The sequence below is a fragment of the Manis javanica genome, chromosome 1, assembly GCF_040802235.1.
Source record: "Manis javanica isolate MJ-LG chromosome 1, MJ_LKY, whole genome shotgun sequence".
In the NCBI taxonomy this organism is placed as follows: domain Eukaryota; kingdom Metazoa; phylum Chordata; class Mammalia; order Pholidota; family Manidae; genus Manis; species Manis javanica.
Window position 1 is genome coordinate 163,653,905 of NC_133156.1, and position 16,160 is coordinate 163,670,064.

The 16,160-nt window shown below is 36.1% G+C and overlaps 1 protein-coding gene across 3 annotated transcripts in view; it reads left to right on the plus strand.

Moving 5' to 3' along the window:
• TMEM131 (transmembrane protein 131) overlaps positions 1-16,160 on the plus strand; it is a 234,962-nt gene that overhangs the window by 146,285 nt on the left and 72,517 nt on the right. For all 3 annotated transcript variants that reach the window (XM_073240054.1, XM_073240060.1, XM_036994615.2), the window contains exons 6-8: positions 12,040-12,156; positions 14,424-14,546; positions 15,362-15,442. In XM_073240054.1, coding sequence (XP_073096155.1) covers positions 12,040-12,156; positions 14,424-14,546; positions 15,362-15,442 — 321 coding nt within the window. The remainder of the gene's footprint in view (positions 1-12,039; positions 12,157-14,423; positions 14,547-15,361; positions 15,443-16,160) is intronic.

Below are 16,160 nucleotides of genomic sequence, written 5' to 3' on the forward strand. Positions count from 1 at the left end.
GGTTGTCCTTTTTGTTGGTGTATAATTGTTCATATTAGTCTTTTATGATCCTGTGTATTTCTGTAGTATCTATTGTAATGTCCCCTTTTATTTTTTTTGAGCCTTTTCTCCTTTCTTCATGATTAGTCTAGCTAAAGGTTTGTTGATTCTGTTTTATCTTTTTGAAAAAACAGCTCTTAGTTTTGTTGATTTTTCTTTCTATTTTTCTGGTTCTCTATTTTAATTATTTCTGCTCTGATCTTTGTTATTTCCTTCCTTCTGCTAACTTTGGGCTTAGTTTATTCTTTTTCTAGTTCCTTAAGGTATAATGTTAGGTTATTTGTGATTTTTCAGTTTTCTTAAATATATGCATTTATTGCCATAAAGTTCTCTCAGAACTGCATTGCAGTGTCTCATAGGTCTTGATATGTTGTGTTTACATTTTCATTTTTTCCATGTATTTTTTTACTTCCTTTTTGATTTATTCTTTAACCCATGGGTTGTTCAGGAATGTGTTGTTTAATTTCTACATATTTATAGATTTTCCAGCTTCCCTCATGTTAATTTCTAGTTTCATGCCATTATAGTCTGAAAAGATACTTGGTATGGCTTCAGCCTTCTTAAATTTGCTATGATTGTTTGTGTGGTATGATCTTTCCTGGACAACATTCTGTATGCTCTTGAGGAAAGTGTATTTGCTGCTGTTAAATAGAATAATCTATATATCTGTTAAGTCCATTTGGTCTAATGTATGGTTCATATCCAGCATTTCTTTGATAGTCTGTTCGAATGATCTACCCATTGCTGAAAGTAGGGTATTGAAGTTCCCTACTATTATGGTATTGCCTATTTCTCCCTTCAGATCTGTCAATATTTGTTAATATATACTTAGGTGTTCCAATGTTGGGTGTGTATATATTTACAATTGTTACATCTTCTTAATAAATTGACCCCTTTGTGATTATATAATGACCTTCTTGTCTCATTACCATTTTTGGCTTAAAGTCTATTTTGTCTAATATAATCATAGTTACCCCCATTCTCTTTCGGTTTCCACTTGCATGGAGTATCTTTTTCAATGCATTCACTTTGAGCCTGTGTGAGTCCTTAAAGCTGAAGTGAGTCTTCTAGGCAGCATATGGTTAAGTCTTGTTTTTTTATCTGTCCAGACTCTCTGTGCATTTTGACTAGTGAATTCGATCCATTAACATTTAGAGTTATTGTTGACATGTAAGGACTTACTAATTCCATCTTATTAGTGGCTTTCTGGTTGTTTGTATTTCCACTGATTCTTTATCCCTGTGTTTCTGTCTACCTTTGTAGATTGGTAATTTTCCATTGTGTTAAGCTTTAGTCTCCCGCCACCACCACCACCATCCCCCTTTTTTTTTTTTAACTTTTGTGACTGTTCTGGGTTTGCATTTTGGTACCATGAGGCTTAGATAAAACAGTCCACTTTAAGATGAGAGCAACTACATTTCAATTTCATGTGAAAGCTTCACCTTTTACTCTTTCCCTTTTATATGTTTGATGCCATTTACCTTTTTTATTCTGTATTTGTTAACAAATTATAGGAGCTATAATTATGTTTAATACTTTTGTTTAACATTTATACTATAATTGAGTGGTTAATGTGCCATCCTATTACTGAATTAGAGTTTTCTATGTCTAACTATATTTATCTTTACCAGTGTGTTGTATACTTTCATATGTTTTCATGTCACTGATTTGCATCTTTTCATTTCAGCTTGAACTCGTTTGAGCATTTCTTACAAGACAAGTCTAGTGGTGATGAACTCCCTCAGCTTCTGGTTATCTGAGAAAGTCTTTATTTCTCCTCCCTATCTAAGGGATAACTTTGCCAGATGGAGTATTCTTAGCCGGCAGTTCTTTTCTTTCCGGTTTTGAGTATGTCATTCCATTTTCCCGTGGGCTGTAGGGTTTCTGCTCAGAAATCGCTAATGGCCTAATGGGGTTCCTTTGTAGATTACAGTCTTTTCTCCTGGCTGCTTTTAGGATTCTATCTTTGACTTTTCACAGTTCAATTATATTATGTCTTGGCAGTCTTTTTGCATCAAGATAATAGAGTGATGGGTTAATTTCATGAATTTAGATGTCCAAGTCTTTTCCCAAGTTGGGGAAGTTCTTAGCTGTTACTTCTCTTTTTTTTTCCTTCTGTGCTTCTGCCCAGGTTTTTTACTATACTCTGAAATTCCCATTCCATGGCAAACATCTTTAATTTGTTCATTGTGTGCTTAGTCTTGCCTTAGCTGACACCTGGTTCTTCAAGGGTAAGGATCCTAGTACCCTTATAGACTTCTCAAACAGAGATTACTCATTCTTTTCTACTTTAATGCTGATTCCAGACTTTTTGTCTTCTAAACTCTTGTAAAATCTCCTTCCTTTGAGACTAAAGCCATCTAGCCAGAAACTTTGTTTCTCTTCTTAGTGGTCCTCTACAAACTTCTCCCTTCTTATCTTTTAATCACAGAAGACTTAATTCCTGGTTCAGTGACTTAACTTTCTCTACTCAGTCATCATCCTAGTGATTTCAGCATACTATGACAATACTGTATCTCTCAGATCCTTGAAAATTTAACTACATTAACTTTGTTACCCACTTCTGCTTTAGCCATCTAAGTCCATGACCACACCCAGAACCTTGAAATCACCTGGAACTGCTCCATCCCTGTAATCATAAATTCAAACACCTTACCACCCTATAGTCACAAGTTCTTTCCTGCTCTTGGATTCCTCTATTATACCTTTTCCAACCTCATTGGCAGCTCTCTCTGGATTTCCCCACTTTCTTCTTTTCATCTCTCTTCCTGTTTACTGTCTTCTCCGTTATCTTGTTTAGACCCCAGGACTCACTACTTAAAACATTTTTAACTCCTTAGCCACGACTCTTCATCCATGTGCCTAGCAAAATGCTAACCCCAGCACAACTGTCCAGCATTTCTCTTCCTACAGGTGTCCTGCAGAGTAACCACGCAGCTGGCCTGACTGTTCTTTTACAATCTGCATTATCTTCCTGTACCTTAAGGCTTCCCGGCAATCTTTTTATGTTTCTCTGATCACAGCTATTATTTTATTTAATACATTTTATGCCTTCTCCCTCTCTTCTGTGGAACACCAAGTCTAGTATTTGTTCTTTGATAGGGTCCCATAGGTCATGTAGGTTTTTTCTTCACACTTTTCTCTTTTTTTTTCTTTGGCTCTAATTGGCTTATTTCAAAATTTCCTCTGGATCACATATTCTTTCATTTGTTCTCCTCTGCTGCTCTCTGTTTTAGTTTTTCATTTCATTTATTGAAATCTTCAACTTACAAATTTCTGCTCGGTTCTTTTTCTGTGATTTTTTTCTTTTGACAAATGTCTCATTTTGTTCATTTTTTTCTGATTTAATTGAGTTATCTTTCTGAGTTTTCTTATAGCTCATGGAATTTTTCAAAAGAACTACTTTGAATCCTTTATCAGCTAGATTGTAAAATTCTGTGCATTTGAGCTCATTTGTTAGAGAATTACTTCTTTTGCTGATCATGTTTCCTTTATTTTTCATGTTCCTTGGAGTTCTGTGTTGCTACTTTAACATTTGAAATAGCAGACAACTTAAATCTTTACTAGTTGTCTTCAGGTGGAGTATACTGCTCGTTGGTGCTGCTGTGTCTGGAGTTTTCTCCACCTTTTGGATTTTCTGGAAGGTGGTGCTATAGCTCAAGTTTGTGGTTTTTCCCATACCCTCAGATTCTGGTATGTTTTTGTGATAGTCCATTTACTGGACTTGCTTTCACCACTGCACTTGGAGGTGAGTACAGAGAGCTGGCTGTAGAGTGAGGAGAGGTATAGTTTTAGTACTTGGGCTGTTGGGGGTACCTGTAGACCTGGTAGGAAGATCCTTGGGTGAAGTATTCTCGGAGGGTTGTGGGCAGACTTTCCTGCTTTGATGGCCGTTGATATTCTTACCAGCCTCTTTTCTCCCTCCCTCTCCCAGTTGTGGAGGTCCTGTCTCAGCACTCTGGGTGCCACTGGAGAGAAATGGGTTTCTCCGGCCATGTCCTGGGTAATGAGTAGCCGGGCACTCACTCACTGCTCTCCTTTAGCCCCAGTAGGGAGGGCCACTGCTGCCAGACAGTTCAGTCCCGTGCAGTGTGGCCTGGGCAGGGCTGAGGGGAGGGGAAGTGGAGTGGTGCTGGGAAAATTCCTCTTATGGTCTCCACTGCAACCAAACCCTTTTTTTTTTTTTACTCCAATGGCTAGATGGAATCTCTCCTTAGAAAGGTTAGACTTTTACAAAATCTCTCTTGTCCATGGGTATTTTTCCATGTCAGCACTCATCAGTTTTTTTCCCAACCACAGCAAGAGGAATTAAGTCAGGTTCACTGGTTCCACAGCCTTACCAAAATCTGTCTGCCTGTTACCAGGTGCACAGGTAAACAAGACAACGCCCAAGTCTCCTGGCACATGGCACTGGACCCCACAGTTCCTACAAAGGCACTTCTGTTCATGGGTAGATTTCTAATCTGTTGCTGAAAAGGAGAAATGTCTTATGTCGCCATGGTACATCACTCCTCCAGTTTTAAATATGGTGGTTCAGAGTAGGCTTCATTCGCAAGGTGGCATTTGAACATCTTGAAGGAGGGAAGAGAGAGGACTATAGGTAGGGAAATGGAATATATGGACGAAGAACATTCCAGACACAGAGTTTAGCCACTACAAAGGCTTCAGCATAAAAGCATCCTAGTGTGCAAAGAGGACAGTGTGACTAGACCAGAATGAGCAAGGGAGAGAGGAGAAGCACAGAGGGATGAGCAGGGACAGACTGTGAAGAGCCTTACAGGCTATGGTAAGGGCTTCGGCTTTCATCCTGATTGAAATGAGAAGCCATATCTGGGTTTTGAGCAGAAGTATGAAATGATAGCTTATGGTTTGTAAGGATCACTGTTTATCAAAGACTAAAGAAGGGCCAGGGGAGAATTAGAATCACCACTGGCTGTTGTAGTACTGTGTGGTAAGAAGGCATCACTCTGACCAGGGTGAGGTAGGGAAGAAAGCCATTGGATTTGGGACATATTTTAAAGATAAATCCGGTAGGATGGATTCCTGAAATGAGATTGAGAGAAAGAGAAGAGTCAAGATTGACTCCAGAATTTCTGTCCTGAATAAGTAGAAGGACAGAGTTTGCCATCATCTGAGGTGGAGAATTTTGGCTGAGGTAGAGCAGGTGTGGGTAGTACAGCCAATAGTTTAATTCTGGACATGTTAGATTTCAGACCTCTTTAACAGCCAGGAGAAGATGCTAGGTAGGCAGTTGAATTTGGCATATGAGAGAAAGGACTGGACTCAAAATAGAAGTTTAGGAGTTACTGGTAAAGCTAAGGAGCTGTGGGCCTGGATGAGATCACCAAGGGAGCAGAAAGGCCAGGAACTGAGCTATAGTTCAAAGATGAGATGGTTAGCTGCAGCTAATGTTAGACTAAGGCTCGCACATGGTGTTTGTGTTCATTACTTTTTCTACTGTTTTCTAATTTTATCACACTGAATTCATCTAATTTAGAAAGTGTGCAGGGAAAGGAACAAAAAGTGAATTGTAGCAAATCTGATGAACTCTTATAGGAAGATTACATTCCAGAGCCTGCATTTGCTGTTCTGTTTCATTACCATTTTGTTATGCCATTAAGTGTCACTTGGAACTAGATTTTTCCTGTTATGAAGGAAATGTTTGTTCTAGTTGCCTTTCTCAGCCTCATCTTAAAGTATTGAAATAATGGAGTCAAGTCTTGACTGCATATTGGGAAATATAGATGAGAAGTTGTACTCTTCATTTCTGGGCTCTTCCACCACCACCACCAACAACAACAACAACCCCCCACGTACACACCCCAGGATAAAGATGACATCACGAAACAAAGCCTCATCTTCCATAGGAATTTGGCAGCAAGATTGGTCATGTTGACAGTTTCTTTAATAATTAGATCTTAGTGATCATCTAATAAAACTGGCTCATTTTGAAAGTAGGAGAGATGGAGAACAACAAAGGTTTAGTAACTTGGCAAAAATCATAGTTTCATAGTGGCAGAACTAGAAAGTCATCTATTTAAGACTAGATGTCCAGTTCTGGTAATAACAGATTATGCTAAGAATTAAGCATTCCATGATAATTTCTGTTACTTTTTGAAATTTAGTTGGGCTTCTAAAGGATATTTAAATATATATACTTTTTGAATAAAATTAAGTTCCCATAAAAATTTTAAAGGAAACGAGTTTTTCCTCTCCCTGGATATATTTCCCTGTGGTAAACCATGCCTTATGAATATCTTCATGGATACTTGATACTTGAACTGTTGCCAAACAGGAACACCATATCCATTGATTCTAACAGTTTTTTAAGCATATTTGGATCTCTGAAATTGGGACACATCTTACAATGAAAGCAGTCTTAGTCACTGTTAGTCTGCATGGAAGTTGAGTTTTCCAAAAGAGAATGACTGGTACTAGTGGTCCCAGCACTGCCAACTGAACATTACATTTTCTGCTTAAGGTTTTTTTGACCACTAATATATAATCAGACTGTAGACCTGCATGAGTCCTGAATTATAGTTCAAATTCTTAGAGTAAATTAATTTTTCTCCTTAATGCAGTGGCCAGAATGAGCCATACAAATTTCTTTACTGCCCGTTTCTGTGAGGTTTTTTGTTAATCCCCACTCCTTCCCTTATGTGGGGGTTTCTGATGAGCTCTGTATTTTTTAGTGTTTTTTTTTCTTGGCGTGGCACAAAAATTAAACATCTGTATTACAAGAATGGCATCTTAAATGGGAAAATGGCATTTTGCTTCAAATGGCTTAAGGTACCTCTCCATGTCTGTAGATGTCAGGACTTAATCATTAAACCATCAGAGGAGTAATAAAGGTGTTAAATAGTAGCCAGTAGCGTGACACTATGGATTTTAAATCAGGATTCTGAGAAATGTGGACATACTGCCTGAACTCAGTGATATTTTCCACTTTGTTTCGAAATCTTGTCCTAAAATAGACTTGAGTTTATTCTTACCTACCAAGAGGTTAACCTAAACATTCAATTACTTGTCCTTGCTCTAGGGCACAAATAAACTGAAATCCTTGTAACAAAGGTCTAGACTAAATTGTTTTGAATGAATCTGCAAAAAACATATATGTATATATTTTATTAAATTATCCTTTTGTAAAATTCACCCATTTTAGTGTATAGTTGAGTTATGACAAACTCATAGTCATGCAATAAACAACCCAATCAGCTCAAGCCTCTGAGTGTAGCCTATTCCAGAAGGTTATATAAATGGAACCATACAGTATATAGCTTTTTGAGTCTGGGTTCTTGCATGTATCATAATGCACTTCACATTGATCCATGTGGTTGGATGTATCAGTTCTTTATTGCTGAGTAGTATTTCATTGGGTGACAGTATTACAGTCTGTTTATTCGCTGGCAAAAGACAGTTGGTTCTTTTCAGTTTGGAGTTACTAAAAATAAAACCACTGTAACTATTTACATAGATATTTTTGTGTGAACAGAAGTTTTCATCTCCCTTACATAAATATGTAGGAGTAGAATTGGAAATGCTACATACATGTTCAGCAGTTTTTCATAGTGACTAAAGATTTCGCATTCCCACCAGAAATGTATGAGATGCCAAATTGTTCGTCGTCCTTATGGCACTTGGTATTGTCAAGTTTGGATTGGCTGGTTTTTAATTTTAGTTACTCAAATAGGTGTATAATGTTAGCTCATTTTTATTTTAATTTACATTCCCGGTAACTAATGATGCTGAGCATCTTTTCATTTGCTTATTTGCCATCCATGTATTTTCTTTGGTGATATGTCTGATCAAATCTTTCATCTGTTTTTTAAGTGGGCTGTTCTGTTTCCTTCCTGAGCTTTTGAGAGTTCTTCCTATATTTCAAATTGAGGTTCTTAATCATATATGGGATTTGCAAATCTTGTCTTCCAGTCAGCATCATGTCTTTTCATTTTCTTTATAGACTTTCAAAGACAGAAGCTTTTAATTTCCATAAAGTCCAGTTTATCAAATTTCTCTTTTATGGGTCATACATGCTATTGGACTTGTAGCTAAGAACTCTGCCTAAACCAAGGTCACAAAGATTTTCTCCAGTTTTTCTTCCAGAAGTTTAATAGCTTTATTTGGATTTTATGTTTAATCTATGATCCATTTTGTGTTAATGTTTTTTATAGAGATTTTCAAGGTTTTGAGAGAAGGACCAAGAGTTGTTTTGGTTTGTTTTGCATATGGGTATATAGTTGTTCCTACAGCATTGGTTGAAAAGACTATCCTTTCTCACCGAAATCCCCCTGCATTTTTGGGGAAAAATCCATTGACCTCATAGGTGTGAGTCTGTTTTTCAGACTCCACATGACATTCCAATATGTATCTAACAGATAGACTCCAATATGTCTGCCTTTCACCAGTACCACACTACCTTGATTACTGTAGCTTTTTAGTAATTCCTAGAATCCTCCTATTTTGTTTTCCTTTTTCAAAATGGCTTTACTCTCTTATCCCTTTTCTCACCATCTTAAATTTTAGAATCAGCTTATCAATTTCTTTTTTTTAATCTTTCTGAGATTTTTTATTGTTTTGAATTAATCTTAAATGCATAGAAAAATAATCTCTATATATTCCTCATCCAGTTTCTGCTACTGCTAATATTTTATATAGTCATAGTACAATTATCAAAACCAGAAAATTAACATCACTACAATACTGTTAACTAAAAAACTTACATAAATTTCATCAGTTTTTCTAGAAATGTACTTTTACTGTCCTAGGATTTTATCTAACATTGCATTTAGTTATTTCTCCTTAGACTGAAATTTTTATTGCAGTTTCACTGGAAATACAAATCAGTTCTGGGAGAATTAACATTTTAATACTGTATCTTCTGATACATGAACACAGTTTGTCTCTCCATTTTTTAAAGTCTTCTTTGATTACTTTTAGTGATGTTAGTGTAGTTTTCAGCTTACAGAACTAGAATGTACTAGATTAATACCTCAGTATTTCTTTGTGCATGTTATTGTAAATGATACTTCTTAAAAATTGTTCATTGCTAACAAATCCTACCATTTGCAACAATATGGATGGAGCTGGAGAATATTATGCTCAGTGAAATAAGCCAGGCAGAGAAAGACAAGTACCAAATGATTTCCCTCATTTGTGGAGTATAACAATGCAGCAAAACTGAAGGAACAAAACAGTAGTGGACTCAGACTCCAAGAAGGAACTAGCAGTTAACAAAGGGGAAGGTTCAGGGAGACTGGATGGGGAGGGAAGGAGAAGGAGATTGAGGTTATGATTGGCACACATGGTGTGGGGGGATCATGGGGAAGACAGTATAGCACAGAGAAGGCAAATAATGACTCTGTGGCATCTTACTATACTGATGGGCAGTGACTGCAGTGGTGTGGGGGGGGGGACACGATAATATGGGTGAAGGTAGTAACCACATTGTTTTTTCATGTGAAACCTGCATAAGAGTGTATATCAATAATACCTTAATAAAAAAATAAATAAAAATTGTTCATTGCTAGTATATAGAAATACAATTGATCATTATATATTGACCTTGATTCCTGTGACTTTGTAAAACTCTTTTACTAGTTCTAACAGGACTTTAGAAGATATTTTGGGGGATATCTTCTTTATGTAGACAGCCATGTTGTTTGTGACTAAGGACAGATTTTTCTTCTTTTCTCTGTGCTTTTCATTTCTTGCCCCATTGCACTGCTAGTACTTACAATATGGTGTTGAATAGCTGTCATGAAAGGACATCCTTTCCTTGTTTCAAATTTTGAGGGGAAGGCATTCAGTCGTTCACTGTGAAATACAGTAGCTCTACTTTTCTAATAGATCCTCTTTATCAAGTTGAGGAAGCTGTCTTCTATTAACCTAGTTTACTGAGATTTTGAGGTCAGCAATAGATATTGAATTCTGTTAAACTGTTTTATGTATCTATTAAAATGATCATGTGGTTTTTCATCTTTAGTCAGTTGATAATATCAGTTAAATTGATTTGCTTTTTGAGTGTTGAACTACAGTTGCATTGCCAAGTTAAAAACCACTTGATCATGGTCTATTATCTTTTTTTAAATATTGACTGGGTTCATTTTCCCAGTATTTTTTAGATGACTGTGTATCAATGTCAGGAGGGATATTGACTGTCAGGAGGGATTTCTTCTCAAGTCTTTGTCTGGTCTTGGCATCAGAGTAATGCTGATTGTGCATAAAAGCATAAAATGAGGTGGGAAATGTTCTCTCCTTTTCTGTATCCTGGAAAGTTTATGTAAAGTAGATATTCTTTCTTAAATGGTTGATAGAGAATTCTACCATTCTACCAGTGAAACCATCTAGCCTTGGGCTTTATTATGTGGGAAGGTTTTTAACTGCAAATTAAATTTCTTTAGTGGATATAGGTCTGGTGTCATTATTTATTTTGTTTCAAGTGGGCTCGGTCACATTATGTTTTTCAGAGAATATGTCCATTTCTTCTAATTATTAAATTTATGGCCATAGAGTTATTTGTAATACCTCCTTTTTCATCCTTTTTGTGCATAAAGGATAATGACCTTTCTGAAGCATTAGCTTTTGGTTGATTTTTTTAGTATTTTTCTGTTTTCTATTCCATTTCTGCCTGTATTATTTTCTTCCTTTTGCACATTTTGGGTTAATTTACTCTTTTTCTAGTTTCTGAAGGTAGAATTATAGATTATTGACTTGAGACATTTCTTCTCAAAATAAGCATGTAATATTGTAACTTTGCCTTACTTTGTATTACTTTAGCTACAGCCAATAAATTTTGGAATGCTGTGTTTTAACTTACAACTTATTCAAAATATTTTATAATTTCCCTTGTGACTACTTCTTTGACCAGTGGTTTACTTAGAAGTGTGTTGTTTAATTTCAGACTATTTAGAGGATTTACCAGATAAGCTGTCTGGTACTGATTTTGTCTCAGGTGTGGCCCCCATCCAGTTCTACAGCTTCCAAGGCTTCTATACTCTCTTTTTGCCCACACTTGACTTCAGCAGAGTATAAAAATTTTAGTTAAATTCAATATTTGCCCTTTTGTATGGTAGCCTCACCTCCCATTCTCTGCCATGGTGAGCCAGTATCAACATTCCATCTCTCCCTGGAAGTTCTTGTCTTTCCTTACATTTTGGGCTAGTTAAAGTCTGTGTTGGGTTCAAGAAAAGTTATGATTTTGTTGATTATTTTTTGTTGTTGTTAATAGTGCAGAAGTGTTTCCAGCTTTCCACATCAAAAGGTGAAAACAGGAGTCTCAATATCATGTGTTTTAAGCTATAATTTAGAGACCATGTTAGAGTTCTAGCCATAGGGGCCTAATGAGAGCGACTTCACATACTGTAATACATTTAAGGCTTCATTGCAGATAGAATTACAGTCATATTCTCTTGAACTGCATGGAGCAACCCTGCTTTTTGTTGTAATAAATTTTTTTTCAGTAACTACAATGGCATTCACAATCCACACAAAATAATAGGAGTGAGTTCCTGCACATAACGTCATCCCTGCGAATGGGTGATGTTTTTCAGAGATGTCCATTTCTCTGAGAATGGGTGATGAAGGTCAGAGGGTTGAGGCCTGGGCTTATTTCTTCTTTGGAATAGTACAAATTGCTGCTTAGTAGTAGAGTAGTATGTCTATTTAAGAAGCTCAACTTCAGCTCAACTCCTCCTTCACTATGTGGTGACAGAACAGCCTATGATTAGACACATCATTCCAGTCTAGTGATTGTTGAATGAACAGAATTGAGAGATCTGTTGTACAGGGTTTTAAACTCATAATTGTCAAAGATATGTGACTGTAGGTAGACAAGAAATATGAAGATATCTTTTTTATTATTTTTCCATTGCAAAATGGTTTGGCTAATTTAAAGCTTTAACATTTGCAGGGGAAAGCTACTTTATGGAAGTGACTTATCTGAATTTTACTTTAGTAAATTTTAAAAAATTAGTACTTAACTTTATTGCTGTTATTTTTCAGAAAATTCTTCCAGGAGGAAATACATCATTTGATGTAGTTTTTCTTGCAAGAGTAGTGGGAAATGTAGAAAATACCTTATTTATTAACACATCCAATCATGGCGTATTTACTTACCAGGTAAGACCGAGATTAAAACTCATTTATTTTATAAAATATAGTTATCATCTCTGACCTATCATATGACAACCTTTGAAGAACTCTCTTCAAAAACTCAGAGATAATAGAAAATGTAAACATTTAGGCTTAGAGCATTTATACTTAAAGAGAGATCTGTGAATATCCCTATTCATATCAGACTATGAACAAATTATCTTAAAGCTACAGCTAACGTGCTAATGTAAGATTGTTTGGCAAAAGTAGTAAAAAATATTTTTATACTGACTATAAATATTTTTAATGTTTACCTTTTGTATACTTATGAAGCATACTTGATAATAGTTTCAAGACTAAAACATACATGCCTGCTTTTTCTTTAGTAACTACATTGAAATTTTTTGATAAACTTCTTTTTCATGTATAATCATTGTTTGGATTATTAAAGATAGTTCATGTATTGTGAGTCAAGATTTTTACATATTAAGGTTATCAAGATTATTCAGAATAATTGTTTATATAGAACTAGAAGGCATACTTTACATGCATTTCTGCCTGGATTATAGATACTACTATTCTCATTTTTTTAGATAAGGTGAAATTTAGAAAGGTTCAATAATTTGACCAAAATATGCTACTAGTAGGTTGTTAAGTATGAACAAATCCATGTCTGTGTAACTACAGAGACCATCCTCTCAACCACCATGCATAGATACTGCCTGCCTATGGAATTCAGTTATTTAAATCCTTACTTAGTTATTTTCCTGCTTTGCAGCTTTTGTGCTTCTGTTTTTGAACATTTCTTCCCCAGTGCCCAGAACATTTCATGTATTTTGAAAATTAGTGTCAGAATAAACATTCCATTCAGTCAGAAATTTGTGCTCATATATGGTGAATAAATCTTTAATGGTTGTTTATAGGCAGTCAGTAAACTTATGAATGCCAAATAGATGAATAACTTCGAAGCACTGTATAGATGACACTCATCTAACATACACTTGTTGAAAAAATGAGAAGTCTATGATAAGAATATGAAGATCTTTGCCCTACAGAGGCACCCCAACTGACCTAGGGGGTCATGACCAATCTGGACTACCTGAGGGTCATGACCAGGTTATTATCAAGGTGAGCCTCAGGGACCAGCTGTCTTTCTTTACCTATCCACATCTAGTCTTTTACCAAGGCTTCTTCTAAACATATATCACTTTTGTCTACCGCTCTCTGCTCCTCTGCCCCTGCTGTCTCCCAAGCCACCATCACTTCTCAGTGGAGTACACAGGAGCCTTCTAACTGGTCTTCCACTCCTCCCCAGTCCATACCACAGTATTCCTTCTGTAGCCAGAGTAATCTTTGAACATAAACCAAATCTCATCAACCCATGAAAATCCCTGTGTTTTGCCATTGTTCTTAGAGCAAAATGTAAACTTCTGACCAAGGCCAACAAGCCTGAAAGGATCTGACTCCTATCTCTCTCCTCCCTCATCCCATTTGATCATGCTTCTCATCTTCACACAAACTAAGCTGTTTCCTGCCTCCTACCTCCTGCCCATTGCCTGTACACTTTCCTTTGCCTGTATACACTCTCAGAGATGGCTTTTCTCACCTTTCAGTTGACATCAGCTTGCATCACCTCCTCAGAAAAGACTACTCTAACCACACTCTTTAAAAAGTATTCCCATTGGCACTCCAACCAGTTACTGTATATCACAATACCCAAAAACCTTTGTACTGTTATGTAAGCTGTCCCACATACTAGAATGTAAGCTTCATGAGAGCAGGCACAATTTTCTATCTTGTTCACTACTGTATGTTCATGCCTGGCATGTTGTAGGCACTTACTAAATATTTGTCATTTGAATAACTGGTTCACCCTGTTTAATCAGCCCAAGGCCATGCCTTCCCACATGAGAATGACCTGGGGCTGGTCTTGATATTTGAGAGATTGTCTGGGCCCAATACATCTCCTGATGATTGGAGTATGGAAATCTTTTGATTCCCTACCTTCTTTCTTTGTCCTATCCCATGACCTCATGAAGGATTGTTGTCATTTCAATTTCCAATATATTATAGAAATCATGACAGATGCATATAAGTGCTTAGTGTTTAGTAATTTAAATTGTAGCTAAATCAAGTATAGAAACTATGTGTTGGTTTTTTTAAAGGGAGTTGTTAACGATTTTTCCATCTAATAAAATTAGATTTATCAATTTTCCCTAGATCAGTTGGTTATAACTCTAAAAATATTAGTTATAAAACAACTAAAATTGCATTTTTTTGGTCCTTTGAAATAGGTATTTGGTGTTGGAGTTCCAAATCCATATCGATTGAGGCCATTCCTTGGGGCCAGAGTCCCTGTGAATAGCAGTTTTTCACCTATAATAAACATACACAATCCTCATAGTGAGCCTTTACAGGTGAGTTTATGATGGTGATTTTGAATGGGTTTCATTTTGGGGGGAATTAATACTTAGCACGAAATCTCAGTATGTTACAGTTTTCAAGACTATTTATAATAATGGGGTTTTATAGAAGTAAGGAAGAGCAGTATTTTATGCAGCTTGCTGTGGTCTGAATTTAGAGTAAAGCAGTCCGGTTATTGAATTTTTGGAACCATTTTTAAAACAACTTACAGCTTCTCTGGTGTTACAGTTTAACAGCTCTTCATTTAATTTAAGAAGAGTTTTCAGCTTCACAAGGCCACTTCTTTACTTGCCTATGAGTTCCTTCTGGCCCAATATACATTTTTTTAAATACAGTTCATATTTATTTCTAGTAATAATAAATTTTTGGTGATAGCAGCCTAGAAATTAAAACCCAAAGGAAGAGTATTACAGAATCATGATTACAAACAATTTTTTTTTTTAAATTTAAAAACACACCTCCTTATCTTACCCAGTCTTTTGGTTCTAATTGTTTTCACATTTGAAATCTCCCTGGTTTCTTGTCTCTTCCACAGTGGGGGTAGCTATTGTTACTCCTTCAGATATTTCCTAAAATCCCCACCTCACATTCCCAGTGGCTTCCAGTTTTAATTTAAAATAGCACCATTGCTTACACATATGGGGCACTGACTCTAGTGATATGATACACTTACCTTACTTTTCTATCTGTAAATATTTTTAGATTTTTCTAATAAAACAGGGTGTCAAACTTATTTCCATATAACAGCCAACCACTTGCATTGCTAATATGACTTTGAACTTAACCATCATGTGTTCTTTTGTCACAGGTTGTAGAAATGTACTCTAGTGGAGGAGATCTTCACCTTGAACTCCCAACAGGTCAACAGGGAGGGACCAGAAAACTGTGGGTGAGTACCAACATGGCCGCTCCTGTGTGGTCACGTGACCTGCCAGACAGACTTAACTCCTTGTCACATGAAGAAATGTGTGTGACATTTCCTTAATTATTGTCTTAATATTAAATTGATATCAAATATATTTGAAAATTGGATGAGAGTGGGAGAAAAATTAAGTAGTAATTCTTGGAAAGAGCAGTTAATAAAATTGGTGGGAGCTTTAACCTGTGATGTGGAAATGAAGAGATTTCAACTCTTCTTTCACAGAATTATATTGGTAAAGTTGTCTCTGAATCTAATTACTTATAATATGCTTACCAAAAGATAAAACAATTAAAAGATAAAAACAAATGAAGTCTATGGGAAGGATCCATTATACTTTTAAAGGTAAAGAATCGAACATTCAGGCTTATTGTTGATAGAGATGGCATTGTCAGAGAGACATAGTCAAGTTTAGAAATGTTTAAATTCTCAGGTGATCTACATCTGTGTTTAATATTTTTGAATATTTAACAATAGTTTATGTCAATACCTAGAGTACCACTTTTTCTTGGAGAATACTAGCAAATATTAATCAAGTTAATGACTGTGTAACAGCTACCTTATTTGTAAAGGTTCCTGCCTTAGGAGGGTGTTTGTCTGCCATGCTTTAGTCAAAGAGGGGGAGGTGTATTGAATGCAGTTCTTGGCCCAAGGTCACTCCAACAGCTCATCCATAATTGAAGACACA